This window comes from Salmo salar, chromosome 10, assembly GCF_965601325.2.
Source record: "Salmo salar chromosome 10, fSalSal1, whole genome shotgun sequence".
Classification (NCBI taxonomy): domain Eukaryota; kingdom Metazoa; phylum Chordata; class Actinopteri; order Salmoniformes; family Salmonidae; genus Salmo; species Salmo salar.
The window spans coordinates 10,191,022-10,206,372 of record NC_138300.1 but is presented as its reverse complement, the minus strand read 5'-3'; the positions used below and the strand labels follow the sequence as shown (position 1 = coordinate 10,206,372).

At 41.9% G+C, this 15,351-nt stretch overlaps 1 protein-coding gene across 4 annotated transcripts in view; it reads right to left on the bottom strand.

Annotated features, from left to right (window-relative positions):
• Positions 1-15,351, bottom strand: part of camsap2a (calmodulin regulated spectrin-associated protein family, member 2a) — an 87,309-nt gene that overhangs the window by 25,891 nt on the left and 46,067 nt on the right. For all 4 annotated transcript variants that reach the window (XM_082956691.1, XM_082956692.1, XM_082956693.1 and 1 more), the window contains exons 3-4: positions 12,412-12,576; positions 11,044-11,124 (exon numbers count right to left, since the gene is read on the bottom strand). In XM_082956691.1, the coding sequence (XP_082812817.1) occupies positions 11,044-11,124; positions 12,412-12,576 (246 nt within the window). The remainder of the gene's footprint in view (positions 1-11,043; positions 11,125-12,411; positions 12,577-15,351) is intronic.

Sequence of the window (15,351 nt, the reverse complement as noted above, 5' to 3'; positions counted from 1 at the left end):
GTTCTCCCTCTATGACAAATCACATCCTCTCCAACCAGACATGTTCAATTCATCCCGCACAGATCTGCAACTTAAAGAGATTACTTCTCTTAGTTGTTTTTTGTTTTTTTAATTCTCTGCCCTGCCATTGCCTTTGACTCCACATTGACCACAAATGTTTATTGTGTTTCGCAGCGTACTGTGCTGCAGCTTAAAATAAACCCTGGGTCGTCCCACTCAGCTCTTCTTTGTTCCGATGACTGCAGCACATCTGTCCGTGGAGGGTACACGTCCCTCAACGAAATCAGCGACTCAAAGAGCGTGACAGATTTAGGGAGTGTCTGGAGCTAGCATCCAGGTCAGAGTGCCGGGGGGAGGCGGAGAGGTAGAGGTAGAGGGAGCTGAAGAGAGAGAACGTGTACCTTTTTACTGAATGCAGGCCTTTTAACTGAAGAATTTGTTTGCTTCATATGATTGTGTTTTGCTTTTCGTGTTTTGGTATTTGCTTTTCATGTATTGTGTAATTGATGTGTATATAGATACAGTATGTATGTGTAATTGATGTGTATATAGATACAGTATGTATTGTATGATTGTTGTGTATATAGATACAGTATGTATTGTATAATTGTTGTGTATATTGATACAGTATGTATGTGTAATTGATGTGTTTATAGATACAGTATGTATGTGTAATTGATGTGTATATAGATACAGTATGTATTGTGTAATTGATGTGTATATAGATACAGTATGTATTGTATAATTGTTGTGTATATAGATACAGTATGTATTGTATAATTGTTGTGTATATTGATACAGTATGTATTGTATAATTGATGTGTATATAGATACAGTATGTATTGTATAATTGTTGTGTATATAGATACAGTATGTATTGTGTAATTTTTGTTTTTGTTGATGTGTTCATGCAGGGCTCATCTGCGAAAGAGACAGTGGTCTCAGCATGACTCCCTACTTAAATAAAATTTGTTTTAGCAGACATTACAAGCCCAGCCTGTGATTCCTCATATACAGTAGCTACTTAATAACCTCTGCTTACTCTATTTGTAGTCATCTATGCTTACACTTACACAGTCAAACGTTTGGCCACACCTACTCATTCAAGGGTTTTTCTTTATTTTTACTATTTTCTACATTGTAGAATAATAGTGACGACATCAAAACTATGAAATAACACATACGGAATCATGTAATAACATATATTTTGATTTGTTTAACACTTGTTTGGTTACTACATGATTCCATATGTGTTATTTCATAGTTTGATGTCTTCACTATTATTCTACAATGTAGAAAATAGTAAAAATAAAGAAAAACCCTTGAATAAGTAGGTGTGTCCAAACTTTTGACTGTTACTGTACATGTGCCAGTACAATGTCATAGTAACAGTAACAACTGTTGAGAAACTAACTGTTGATGTTAAGCAACTTTACTTGTAATAAGTGAAGGGTCAGGGAACCAGACACGCCTATAACCAGACTCAGAGGTGCTTTTCATGAAGATAGAGGGGTTAAAGTGAGTCATCTACAGTGCTGCAGTCATGTTCAATAGAATATCCTAACATCATGTCACATACATTATATATACGAAAGTATGTGGACACCCCTTCAAATTAGTGGATTCGGCTATTTTAGCCACATGCGTTGCTGACAGGTGTATAAAATTGAGCACACAGCCATGCAGTCTTCATAGACAAACATTGGCAGTAGAATGGCCTTACTGAAGAGCTCAGTGACTTTCAACGTGGCACCATCATAGGATGCTACCTTTCCAACAAGTCAGTTCAAATTTCTGCCCTGCTAGAGCTGCCCCTGTCAACAACGGCTCAGGCGCGAAGTGGTAGGCCACACAAGCTCACAGAACGGGGCCGCCGAGTGCTAAAGCACGTAGCCCGTAAAAATCGTCTGTCCTTGGTTGCAACACTCACTACTGAGTTACAAACTGCTTCTGGAAGCAACGTCAGCACAAGAACTGTTCATCGGGAGCTTCATGAAATGGGCTTCCATGGCCGAGCTGCCGCACACATGTGCATTGCCAAGCGTCGGCTGGAGTGGTGTAAAGCTCGCCGCAATTGGACTCTGGAACAGTGAAAATGCATTGAATCACACTTCACCATCTGACAGTCCGACGGACTAATATGGGTTTGGCAGATGCCAGGAGAATGCTACCTGTCCCGATGCATAGTGCCAAATGTAAAGTTTGGTGGAGAAGGAATAACGGTCTGGGGCTGTTTTTCATGGTTCGGGCTAGGCCCCTTAGTTCCAATGAAGGGAAATCTTAACAGCATGCAATTACATTCTGTGCTTCCAACTTTGTGGCAACAGTTTGGGGAAGGCCCTTTCCTGTTTCAGCATGTCAATGCCCCTGTGCACTTGTTTGACCCTCCTTTGGCAGCAATAACCTCAACCAAACGTTTTCTGTAGTTGCGGATCAGACCTGCACAACGGTCAGGAAGAAATTCGGACCATTCCTTTTTACAAAACTGTTTCAGTTCAGCAATATTCTTGGGATGTCTGGTGTGAACTGCTCTCTTGAGGTCATGCCACAGCATCTCAATAGGGTTGAGGTCAGGACTATGACTGGGCCACTCCAGAAGGCATATTTTCTTCTGTTGAAGCCATTCTGTTGTTGATTTACTTCTGTGTTTTGGGTCGTTGTCCTGTTGCATCACCCAACTTCTGTTGAGCTTCAATTGGCGGACAGATAGCCTTACATTCTCCTGCAAAATTTCTTGATAAACGTGGGAATTCATTCTTCCATCGATGATAGCAAGCTGTCCAGGCCCAGAGGCAGTAAAGCAGCCCCAAACCATTATGCTCCCTCCACCATACTTTACAGTTGGGATGAGGTTTTGATGTTGGTGTGCTATGCCTTTTTTCTCCACACATAGTGATGTGTGTTCCTTCCAAACAACTTAATTGTAGTTTCATCTGTACACAGAATATTTTGCCAGTAGCGCTGTGGAACAATCTAGGTGCTCTTTTTGAATACTTCAGACATGCAGCAATGTTTGATTTTTTGGACAGCAGTGGCTTCTTTCGTGGTGTCCTCCGTGAACACCATTCTTGTTTAGTGTTTTATGTATTGTAGACTCGTCAACAGAGATGTTAGCATGTTCTTAACCTTCTTAACCTCATTGAGCATTCTGCGCTGTGCTCTTGCAGTCATATTTGCAGGACGGCCACTCCTAGGGAGAGTAGCAACAGTGCTGAACTTTCTCCATTTATAGACAATTTGTCTTACCATAGACTGATGAACATCAAGGCTTTTAGAGATACTTTTATAACCTTTTCCAGCTTTATGCAAGTCAACAATTCTTAATCTTAGGTCTTCTGAGATCTCCTTTGTTCAAGGCATGGTTCACATCAGGCAATGCTTCTTGTGAATAGCAAACAAATATTTTGTGAGTGTTTTTTATAGGGCAAGGCAGCTCTAACCAACATCTCCAATCTCGTTTCATTGATTGAACTCCAGGTTAGATGACTCCTGACAACAATTAGCTTTTGGAGAAGTCATTAGCCTAGGGGTTCACATACATTTTCCAACCTACACTATAAATGTTTAAATGATGTATTCAATATAGACAAGAAAAATACAATAATTTGTGTGTTATTAGTTTAAGCACAGTATGTTTGTCTATTGTTGTGACTTAGATGAAGATCAAATCAAATTTGATGACCAATTTATGCAGAAATCCAGGAAATTCCAAAGGGTTCACATACTTTTTCTTGCCACTGGTAAAACACATTACTTATCATACTCTGAGATGTATGTTTTGTTGTATATTGTCCCTGCCAAACACACACAAACAGCCAGCTGTCTGTCCAAGCATGATAGCCTATCAGGCAGCACTTCATGCAAGGTCTCTGCAGGCACATACACGTCCGTTCTGGGATGGGACATCTGCCTTGCCGCAGTGGCATTGCCTCCTGGGAACTATCCAAGATTTTCTCAAGGCTCCTATATAGATGTAACTTCTCTCCAGGTTCACTAAAGGTGTTGTGTCATAATTACCATGCAAACTGTGCCCTCCTCTGGATGGGAGGCCCAGCCACAGTATGAAAAGAAAGATTATACTATATGTTCGCAACAATTTAATGGGTAAGCCAACGTTTTGGCACACTGTGCCTTCTTCAGGCATTCTTAAGGACCAGCCACAGTAAAATGATGGCGTGTTTAGATGGGCAAGCAAAGAAGAGTGAGGAGGGGATGGGGGAGATGAGAGGAGGGGGAGAGAAGAGAATGGGAGAGGAGGGAAATAAGGAGAGGAGAAAAGGAGTAGAAGACAGAAGAGAAGTAGAGAAGAGGAGAGAGGAGGGAAACAGAGCAGTGAGAATGACATCATCTCTCTCTATCGTCAGTTCTGCTGTGTCAAAGGCCATGTTCCCACGTCAACCCTGCTGCTCGGCAGACCATAATACTGAACCAGCCTGCCTGTGATGACAGAGCATGATTCAGCTGGTACAACAGACACGCAAACAACAGCCTGTCATAAGGCATTAGAGTCTGCATGTAGCGAGATGCAACAACTCCTAGATAGGTGGCCAGTTTAGTTTCTGACCTGTGTGACCCCAGACTAAATGACAGTTGTCTTGTAATTAGCATTGAAAGGACTTGACTGAGAAAAAAAAATGCTGTGTGGGGTGTGAAGAAAGTAGGAGAGAGAAAGTACAGTAGCTGTTTGTGCCAATGGCATGACAATTAACATCTGCCTGTACTGGGTCTGAAGTTAAAATGTATGCAGATGATACAGTGATATATGTGCATGCAAAGAGCAAACAACAAGCTGCACAAGAACTCACTACTGTAATGGTGCAGGGTACAAAGTGGCTCAGTGACTCATGTTTGCATCTCAGTGTGAAAGAAACTGTCTGCATGTTCTAAACAGAGAGGGCAACTGATGCTACTGAGCCAGATGTCTATGTGTCAGGGGAGGAGCTCCAGGGGGTATCCGATTTCAAGTACCTTGGCATCATACGTAATTCCAACCTCTTTTTTAAAAAGCAGGTGAAAAAGGCAGCAGATCCACAAGGTCTGCCATGAGAGGTGACAGTATAGTTCCCTTAAGGAAAAGCACCTTTAGTCAATCTGCTTTCTCTGTGAGAGCTTCCCATGTCTGGAACACACTGCCATCAGACACACAGAACTGCACCACCTATCACACCTTCACAAAAAACATTAAAGGCCAATCAGACTTGTGAACATAATTCCTAGCTGTGTATTGTCGCTTTCCATGTTGTCTGTAGCTTGTGAGGTGTGGAAACACTTTGTTTCTTTTATGTATTTTGTTTTGTTGCCTTTTGTGCTATTGCTCTGTCTGCATGCTACGTGTTGCTTGTCCTATGTTGCTCTGCATATGTATTGTTATTGTAATTGTTTTTAATAACCCGCCCAGGGACTGCGGTTGAAAATTAGCCGGCTGGCTAAAACCGGCACTTTTACTGAAACGTTGATTAATGTGTACTTTCCCTGTAAAAATAAAAATAAACTCAAACATAGGAGATAGCAGGACCGCACAAACAAATCTGGGATCAGGCTGAGAAAGGGAATTGCACAGAAATATTCTGCTGTTCATGTTGAATGCTGCTATGTAATATACAGTATAAACATTGAGGCATAAATATGGAGAGATATACACTGAGGATTCAAAACATTAAGAACACCTGCTCTTTTCATAACATAGACTGACCAGGTGAATCCAGGTTAAAGCTATGATGCCTTATTGATATCACTTGTTAAATCCACTTCAGTCAGTGTAGGTGAAGGGGAGGAGACAGGTTAAAGAAGGCCTTTTATGCCTTGAGACAATTGAGACATGGATTGTGTATGTGTGCCATTCAGAGGGTCATTGGGTAAGACAAAATATTTAAGTGCCTTGAAATCGGATACCACCTGGAGCTCCTCCCCTGTGTATCAAGAATGACCCACCACCCAAAGGAAATCTAGCCAACTTGACACAACTGGGGGAAGCATTGGAGTCAACATGGACCAGCATCCCTGTGGAACACTTTCGACACATTGTAGAGTCCATGCTCCGACGAATTGAGGCTGTTCTGAGGGCAAAAGGGGGGGGATGCAACTCAATATTAGGAAGGCATTCCTACTGTTTGGTATACTCAGTGTATAAGTGACAGCAGAGGTTGAACCAATGATGTGTATAAACCCTGGCTTGCTAATGCTATGTAATGGCCAAGAGAGGCTTTGAAGCCACCAGCTGCCATATTGATACTCCCCAGAATTGTATTGTATTTTTATTTAACTAGGCAAGTCAGCTATGAACAAATTCTTATTTTACAATGACGGCTTACCCCGGCCAAACCCTCCCCAAACCCAGACAACGCTGGGCCAATTGAGCGCTGCCCCATGGAACTCCCGATCACAGCCAGTTGTGATACAGCCCGGGATCGAACCAGGGTCTGTAGTGACACCTCTAGCACTGAGATGCAGTGCCTTAGACATCTGTGCCACTCAGTAGCCTTTTAAATAGAAGGTGCAGTCCTCCTTAGAAATTCATGGAATTCTACAGTATTTCAATAAAAAGGACAAAATTAGAAAATGACATTGTGGTGGGGATAGTAACATTAGTACTCTCTAAAATAATACTTTCAGGAATATGTTTTTATATTATTTTCAGATCACATACTATAATTTAAAGTATGCATCAAGGTGTCTGTAATAGAACATACTTGGCAAAAACAAAATGTAGACATTAATAAATGCATTTTTATAGCTTCCAAAATATTTCTTTACAATTGAGGAGTACCAAAATGGCTCAGCGGTGCTTTCAATACAGCGCCCTTGTCAGTCATCCAGGGTTTATACACATCAGTGGATTGAACTTGAATTTAATCATTTTCAGTTTGTATTAAGAAATTGAATTTGAATTCAATAGTTTAAATTGGCATTACACGATTAATTACTAAATTCATATATGCAGTCACGTGCACAGATAGAGCCCTAGGGGTGCTGGAGTATCTGTCCTTTAGCCCTCCTATGGAAAAAGTATATTTTTGATTGGTGCTATTTTTTTTAACTAATGAACCCCTCCCCGCCCTACTGCCACTGGGAGCCGGCAGTGCATTGCTGCCAGAGCCGCTGGAAAACGTGTGGCGAGAAAGCATTTGCCCCAGTACTTTTCAATCCACTTTCAAAGCAGCAGCAGAAACAACGGGGCCAGTTACTTCTCAGCGCATTTTTGCGTTCTAGTTCAACATTTACCTACTCTGTCGCAGTCTACCATTGAAAACTATTGAAGACTAGATGCAGAAAAGTATTATTTGTATTTGAGTAAAGTATTATTTGTATTTGAGTAATATGATTGCCTGCAAATCATATTATTAAAAAGTTAGTCTTATTCTAAAATGGATTAAATTGTTTTTGTCCCCTCATCTACACACAATACCCCATAATGACAAAGAGAAAACAGGTTTTTGAACAAAAATGTTTTGCACATTTATAAAAATCAAAAAACTGAAATATCACATTTGCCTAAGTATTCAGTCCCTTTGCTATGAGACTTGAAAATGAGATCAGGTGCATCCTGAAGTGCATCAGGCGCATTGAGCTCAGGTGCATCCTCAGGTTGAGCTCAGGTGCATCCTCAGGTTGAGCTCAGGTGCATCCTCAGGTTGAGCTGAGGTGCATCCTAAGGTTGAGCTCAGGTGCATCCTAAGGTTGAGCTCAGGTGCATCCTCAGGTTGACCTCAGGTGCATCCTCAGGTTGACCTCAGGTGCATCCTCAGGTTGACCTCAGGTGCATCCTAAGGTTGAGCTGAGGTGCATCCTCAGGTTGAGCTCAGGTGCATCCTCAGGTTGAGCTCAGGTGCATCCTCAGGTTGAGCTCAGGTGCATCCTCAGGTGCATCCTGTGAATCCTGGTGAACGCTATGATCCCTTATTGATGTCACTTGTTAAATCCACCGCAATCAGTGTAGATGAAGGGGAGGAGACAGGTTAAAGAAAGATTTTTAAGCCTTGAGACAATTGAGACATGGATTGTGTATGTGTGGCATTCAGTCAAGTTCAGTGTTTACATGTTTTGGGGCATATTTTAGTATGTACCGTTTATAAATGAGGCCCCAGGAGTGGTTCTAGTAAAGTTGTGGTTCTTTTTAAATCCCTTTCTGTGGTTCTAGCTTGTTTAACAAAATTTTTTTTTGCAGAAAATGAAGGCCTATGATTGAAAAAAATCACTTTGAGCACCAACCCCATCAAATGTTCTGTGCACAGCACTGCATACATTGAATTTGAAACAGGTGCTTATTTACAGTTTTTCTCAATTGCTAAAACACTAAAACCCATTGGCTGAACAAAGTTCTCAGTTGCCTGGACTCATTTAGCTAATTATGCAGTCTGTTGTCAATACCTTAAACCATTTCACATGGTAAAACACAATTTGCAGATCTCACTTAGACTTTTCAGCAAAACTCTAAACACATTCTCATTCTCAAAACACATTCTGCACTCTAATGCACATGTCATCCATACTGGTAAACACAAGTGGCAACAATCAAATACAAACAGAGAACACATGTCATTGATTGAACACAACCACTCAAAATTGTTTAACCTGTTTCAAATGATGCGACACAACCAATATAAGCCAGTTCAGAGAGCAAACAGGTTGTTGAAGGTGGGAAGGAGAAAGTCTGAGAATGGATAGAAGAAACAATGAGAGGACGAGGACAAGTGCGTATGCGAGGTGGGCGACGAGGAGGAAGAGGAGGGCAAGAAAGAGGAAGAGGAGGACGAAGAGGAAGACAGAGTGGAAATATCTGATGAAATTCGAGCAACAGTTACAGACCATGTTCTTGTCCATGGACTGACAATGAGGGAAGCAGGACTTCGAGTGCAACCCAATTTGAGCCGATTTTCTGTGTCCACCATAGTAAGGACATTCAGAGAAGAGAACAGGTACAGTATACTACTGTATTTTTGTAATTGCAAATTTACTGTACTACACTATATGCAGCTGTTTCAATAGACATTTGTAAAGTTAATCACTGTATGTATTGCACTGCATGAATATGTTTTGTAACTGCACAACTACTTTTTGAAGAATTGCAAGGCTGCCACATGCAGGTGGAAGGACAGCTATATTCACTCGGGAGCAAGAGGCCATTATAGTTGGCATGGTCCTTCAAGATAATGCAATACGACTCAGAGAAATCCAGGAACGAGTGATACAAGACAACACACACTTCCAAGGAATCGACAGTGTGAGCATTTCCACAATTGACCGTGTCCTCCATCGTAACAGGATGCGAATGAAACAAGTATACAGAGTACCTTTTGAGCGCAACTCACCAAGGGTGAAAGAACTGCGAGCTCAGTATGTGCAAGTAAGTGTACATTCAGAAACATTAACTGTAATCCAGATTGTCTACAGTACTAACACATACTATGTGAATGACATTACTCTTCAGTACATACAATGTATGTGAATCAGAAGTGCATACAGTAGGCCTAATTGTACTCTACAGTATAGCACTGTCTCTGTACATACAGTATATTGTATTTCTACACAGACAATATTTGACTTGGAATCCTTGGACAGACCCCATGAGTTCATCTTTGTCGATGAAGCAGGCTTCAATCTGACAAAGAGGAGAAGGAGAGGCCGAAACATGATTGGACAGCGGGCCATTGTTGAAGTCCCTGGTCGACGAGGTGGCAATGTCACAATCTGTGCTGCTATCAGCAACCATGGTGTTCTACATCACCATGTTTCACTCGGGCCATATAACACCCAGCACCTTCTAAGTTTTATTGCCAATCTAAGAGATATTTTATTTGAGCAGCAGGTTCAAGAGCAGCAGGGTCAAGAACTAAATGAGAATCCCATTCCCACCTATGTGATAGTGTGGGACAATGTCAGTTTCCACCGAGCTGCTCAGGTAAGGGAATGGTTTAACATCAATAGGCAGTTTATGAACTTGTACCTCCCTCCATACTCGCCCTTTCCTGAATCCGATTGAGGAGTTTTTCTCCTCTTGGAGATGGAAAGTGTATGATAGACAACCCTACACCAGAGTAAATCTGCTGCAAGCCATGGATTTAGCCTATGGTGATATAGGTGAGGCATCATGTCAGGGCTGGATACGGCACACAAGAGGCTTCTTCCCCCGTTGCCTCAGGAGTGACAATATTGCTTGTGATGTTGACGAAGTGCTCTGGCCTGACCCAGCCCAAAGACAAGAAGAAGCACATTGATCACATGTTTACTTCTTTGATTTTTGTCCCTTTTAGTATTGTATACTGTAGTACAGTGCATTGTAGGCTGTATACTGTATACTGTACAATGGACAAATTGTATGGCCCTGAACATTGTGCTTTCCATTTATTAACAGTACTGACTGCTCAATAGATTTTGACTGGTTGCAGGTTCATATCAACAAAGAACAAGAATTACAGTATCACAGAGACAAAGGACAAGTTTGTGAGATGCAGGGTACAGTACTGTAAAAATAGGGGTACAAGGAGGAGGAAGAACAAAAAAACAAAATTGCAAAGAGCAAAGCAGAGTATTAATTTCTGATCAATTTTGAGCTACTATGATAGAACATGTTTTCGTTCATCAAAAGACAATGACGGAAAAATATGAATATTTTTTTTGATTAAAAATGTACTTCTCCCTGAGAATTGTATGTTTTCAACAATGTGTTTTCTATTTTTCGGTGTATTGTTTACTGACTGCTTGAGAGTGTATATCATTTTGATCACTTTGTTTATGATTTCAGAGCAGTGTTTGATTTTGAACACAGGTAAAACTGTTTTGAGGCAAATGTTTCATTTTGCGAGAGGAGTCAGAGGTTATGTAAATAGTGCTTGAAGATGAGGTTTTGTGTTTAATGTTTTCAGGAAATGGAGCAAGGTTTCAGAAATTGTGTTTTAGCAATTGAGAAAAACTGTAATTGTAAGACCAGGTCATTCAAATGTAGAAGACGCTCCTAAATGCAGAATCATAAGAGAGAGTGGAGTGGGTAGGGGGAAGGAAGAAGACATAAGAAGACAAGAGAAAAGAGGAGAGGGATGTACTCACCCCTGGCTTGCCAACTGGCTCAACACTCTGCATCTCTCTCCTCAGCTCCTGAGAGATGATATCTTTCAGATACTCATTTACCTGGTTAACAAAGGAGAGAGAGAGAGAGAGAGAGAGAGAGAGAGAGAGAAGAGAGAGAGAGAGAGAGAGAGAGAGAGAGAGAGAGAGAGAGAGAGAGAGAGAGAGAGAGAGAGAGAGAGAGAGAGAGAGAGAGAGAGAGAGAGAGAGAGAGAGAGAGAGAGAGAGAACAGGATTCATTACAAACGGCAACAGGGAGAGTGTATGTTCCAAGATAAAGATAAACCTAATCAGTTATTCAATGTTCTCATAACATCTGTCTTGTAAATTGGAGGGTGTCCACCTTAGACTGTATAAAATCTAATTTTACAACATAATGTATGTCAACCCATTTTGTTTTTGTCAACACAGTCCCTTCAAAACATTTTGAGCCTTCCAGCAATTTCCTTGATTTGAGTATTGGAGTTCATTGTTTCCTGGAGACTCCCAGTTTGTCAACATCTGCAGAGTATACCACATGGTTCCCCCGAAAGGTTCCATGACAACACCAGTATATTTGACGTGTGTTGTGTCATGTGTTTGTGTGTCTATATGTATACTGTATGTCTGTGTACAGGTGTGTAGAGGTGTCTGTGTGCATCTGTAAATGGATAGTATTCATGACTGTGTATTTTAGTGTACGAGTCTCCAGCAGGCCAGAGCTGGCAGCCCCCAAGTGTTCCCAGCAGTGGAATGTAAACAACAGCCTGTACTGGGCCTTAAGGATGAGGAGGTGGAGTGTCTCCCTTGACTGGTTCAGCAGCACTCACTAAGCCTGCGTCCCAAATGGCACGCTATTCCCTATATAGTGCGCTATTTTTGACCAGGGCCCATAGGGCTCTGGCCCGAAAGTAGTGCACTATACGTGCCATTTGGGACACAGACTAACACCCCCCTACTACTGTCACACTGCAGAGCCAGCTGCATAGGGACGGGCCCAGGGCAAGACCGCCTCCTCACAGGACAACATGCTCAGGCAGTCCCAATTCACTCTCTCGCTCTTCTCTGTTGATTAATTGTATTTGTTTATACAGGAAAAAATTATGCCAAGTATACAGTTACAAATAATATTTGGGAATTTTCAAAAACTTGAACCCTTCTCAGTAGACCAACTGATTTTCAGTGGATTTCCTGTCCTACATAGGGGAAAGAGAGAGCAGAGTAGTAAGAACCAGTGCAGTACAGATTGGCTTAGCTAAGCTCAGTTCGGCTCCGTAGTGGGAAAAGGGAACAAATGTATGGTGTCCAGCTGGTCTAGACTGTAAATGGTCCTACTTGTGTGTGTGCATTACATGCCATGCAGGTGTCTACCTTGTTGATCCAGCTGGTCATGGCGTCCTCTGTGTCGTATGGGGTGTCGGCGTCTTCGTCGTTGTGGGAAGAGTACTGGAGGACGCACGCCACCACCTTCTCCAAGCTCACAGTCTCCACCGTGTACGCCATCATTAGTGTGTCGATCACCGCCAGGTGGGCGCTCTGAAAGGGTACACAATAAACAGAAATGATGTACCGTGGAGTCATGGACCTCATTCTAATCTGGTTACTCATGTAGCTTCCTTACTCCCTCTGCACTTGTCAACTTGGTTAACTGGTACCATGGCCCTAGACTTTTTTGGGGGCCAGACACAGAAACACAAAGCAGCAAGGTAAAACCTACACAAAGCATCAGTGTAAAACCCCAACTACCAGTGTGAAACCCCATATTGGAAAAACCCTATAAGAGTTTGGAATATGGTGGAATCTACAGAAGACCAGGACTATCAGAAGGGTGTGGCCATCTATTGCCATCTTGATAAGACCTATCCAGATCTATCCAATCTACGAGAGGGCACAACAAGGATAGAAGGCAGGGAGTAGGTTATGGGAATGGAATTGAACCATGGAGTGCTATTCCTCCTCCACATATTGCCTGGCAGATCTGTCTCCAGTTGGCTGCTCCCCAGTGGCTGTTGCCCTGGAAACAGTTGGGTCCGTCCCTCATTGTGCGACCCAATTAAATTTGTGTTCACGCACACTGACAGGGAGAGAGAGGCCTACACCAAGTCTGCAGCCTGAGTCAGGAGTTTAGAGTGTGTCTCTGTCTCAACCACAGACTGAAATAGAACAGTAATATAATGTACCTCTATGGTCTCAACATCCCACTATATAATATTAATATCATCATTCCTATTTATATTGCTTCTAGGAAATATCGGATGCTGGTGACACGTTTAGAGTGCATCATAAAGCTGTTGAAGACTTAAAGAAAGAAAGATGAATTACTATAATAAACACAAATTAAGAGGCACTACTTGCCCGGAGACATGGCTGTGTAGACTCATTAGAAGCCATATGCTGCCATGTTTCAGGGCAATGGCTATAGGAGGAGAGAATGTAGCGTATAGTACACCGTCCCTACAGGCACTCCAAATGTCCGTTCAGCTCAAGGGCTTGACTGGCTCTGATTATAGCCATGTGCAGAGGCCTTCAGTGGAGTACAAACCCACAGAAACACACATACGCTAAAGGCAGAAGCCGCCCACGCCAAGCCAACAATGGATTCCCCAATGAATACACAGAGGCAATATGAAAAGTGACTCACCCCCCCTCCGTCATACTGGTGTCCATGTGTACAGCTCTGGCTAAAAGTAGCGTACGTTCACACTAACAAGAGCAGTATCCTGAAAGCCCTATAATGACAAAGACACTGGCTACCCTGTAATTATGTTATTTTAAGTCCCTCTGCACTGTAGCCAGGTCATGGTAGTGTGCTAGGAATATGGGACCAAATACAACACTTTTGACAAATGTATTTTCAGAATCTTTAGGGGTGAGACATGTCAATAATTTAGACCCCTACCTTTTTGAGAATATTTTTTTATTACTTGTTTAAAAAAAAAATATTTCTCTGAGCAAATTTTCAAAAAAAAATGTGCACACAATATAGCTCAGTACTTGAATTATTTAAATTATACAGTCATTATTTCTCATCTGTATCAAGAGTGTCAATATTTTCAAACCCCTCTGTATACTATCTGGGATGATGCATTACACCATGTGGAAACCAAATGAAACCACTCAGCGGCAAAGAGACTTGAGTCATGGGTTAGGATTGTGTTCATTAGGCACCAAACAGAAGAAAACAGACTGAAATAGGGAGGGGCTACTTGGATTTGTCCTATAAGAAACACTCATTTTCGTTTCCCATTGCAAAACATTTTCCGTTGTGTGCCCTAATGGAGATGTTGTGGCATACTCAATTCGGCTTCATTTCATGTTGGAAAAGTTTCTGCATAATGTATACCGGTGAATTTCCATATAAGGCCTTGGGATAGGGTTTGGAACACTGGGTTAGAATTAGTCTGAGCCATATAGATTACGATTTAATCTAAACTGTTGGCTATGTAATCCCATTTCTCAGCGGCCATATAAAAAACACATTCCCCTAATGTTTAAGGTGGGTTTTGGGGGTAGGGTAATCTGATCCCATATCTATGGTTAAGGGCAATTCCTGCTAACGCTAGCATTTCTATATACTAACCGCAAGCATTTCTATACGCAATCAGCACATGCTAACACTAGTAGCCTTGCAGTAGCCTTGCAGTAGCCTAGCCTGCGCGCGCATCTGTAGCAGTTTGTTACTGACAGTGACACCCAGTTAGTGTACTGGCTAGCTATATAATTACACACCACTCCAACCTAGCAACCCAAACACCACCATTGGAGGACTTTAACCCCAACAGCATTTAATAACATACCGTGAAGTCACTTTGCAATACCCTCAATTTAGCCATCTAAACAGAAGGGCAACAACATACTACTCTTCACACACACCCCTCATTACCGATGAGAGCACAGCACAGTGAGAAATGAATCTGGCATCTCAAAACAAATTAACATCCCAGACCGGCCTCATCTGGAAAGGCCAAAAGAGCAATGTCATTTTTCAAAGGGCTTTTTCCCTTTGGTGCAGCCAGTGGAAGGATATTGATTTTGATCTGCTTTGTCCCCTGCTGCTGAGACAAAATGACAACAATAAAGACTGATCTTATTATGTTGTAGAGTGTCTGGGATTGCTTGGGGGAATATTGATATCCGGTATGAATAGGATCATAAAAACATCTGCGGTACTACCAAGGGTGGTATTACTATGTGTGCATCCAAAATGGGACCCTATATCCTATAGTGCACTCCTTTCCACTTAAAAGTAGTGCAATATGTAGGGAGTAAGGTGCAATTTCAGACACAGTCTATGACTCTTGCCCATTGAGG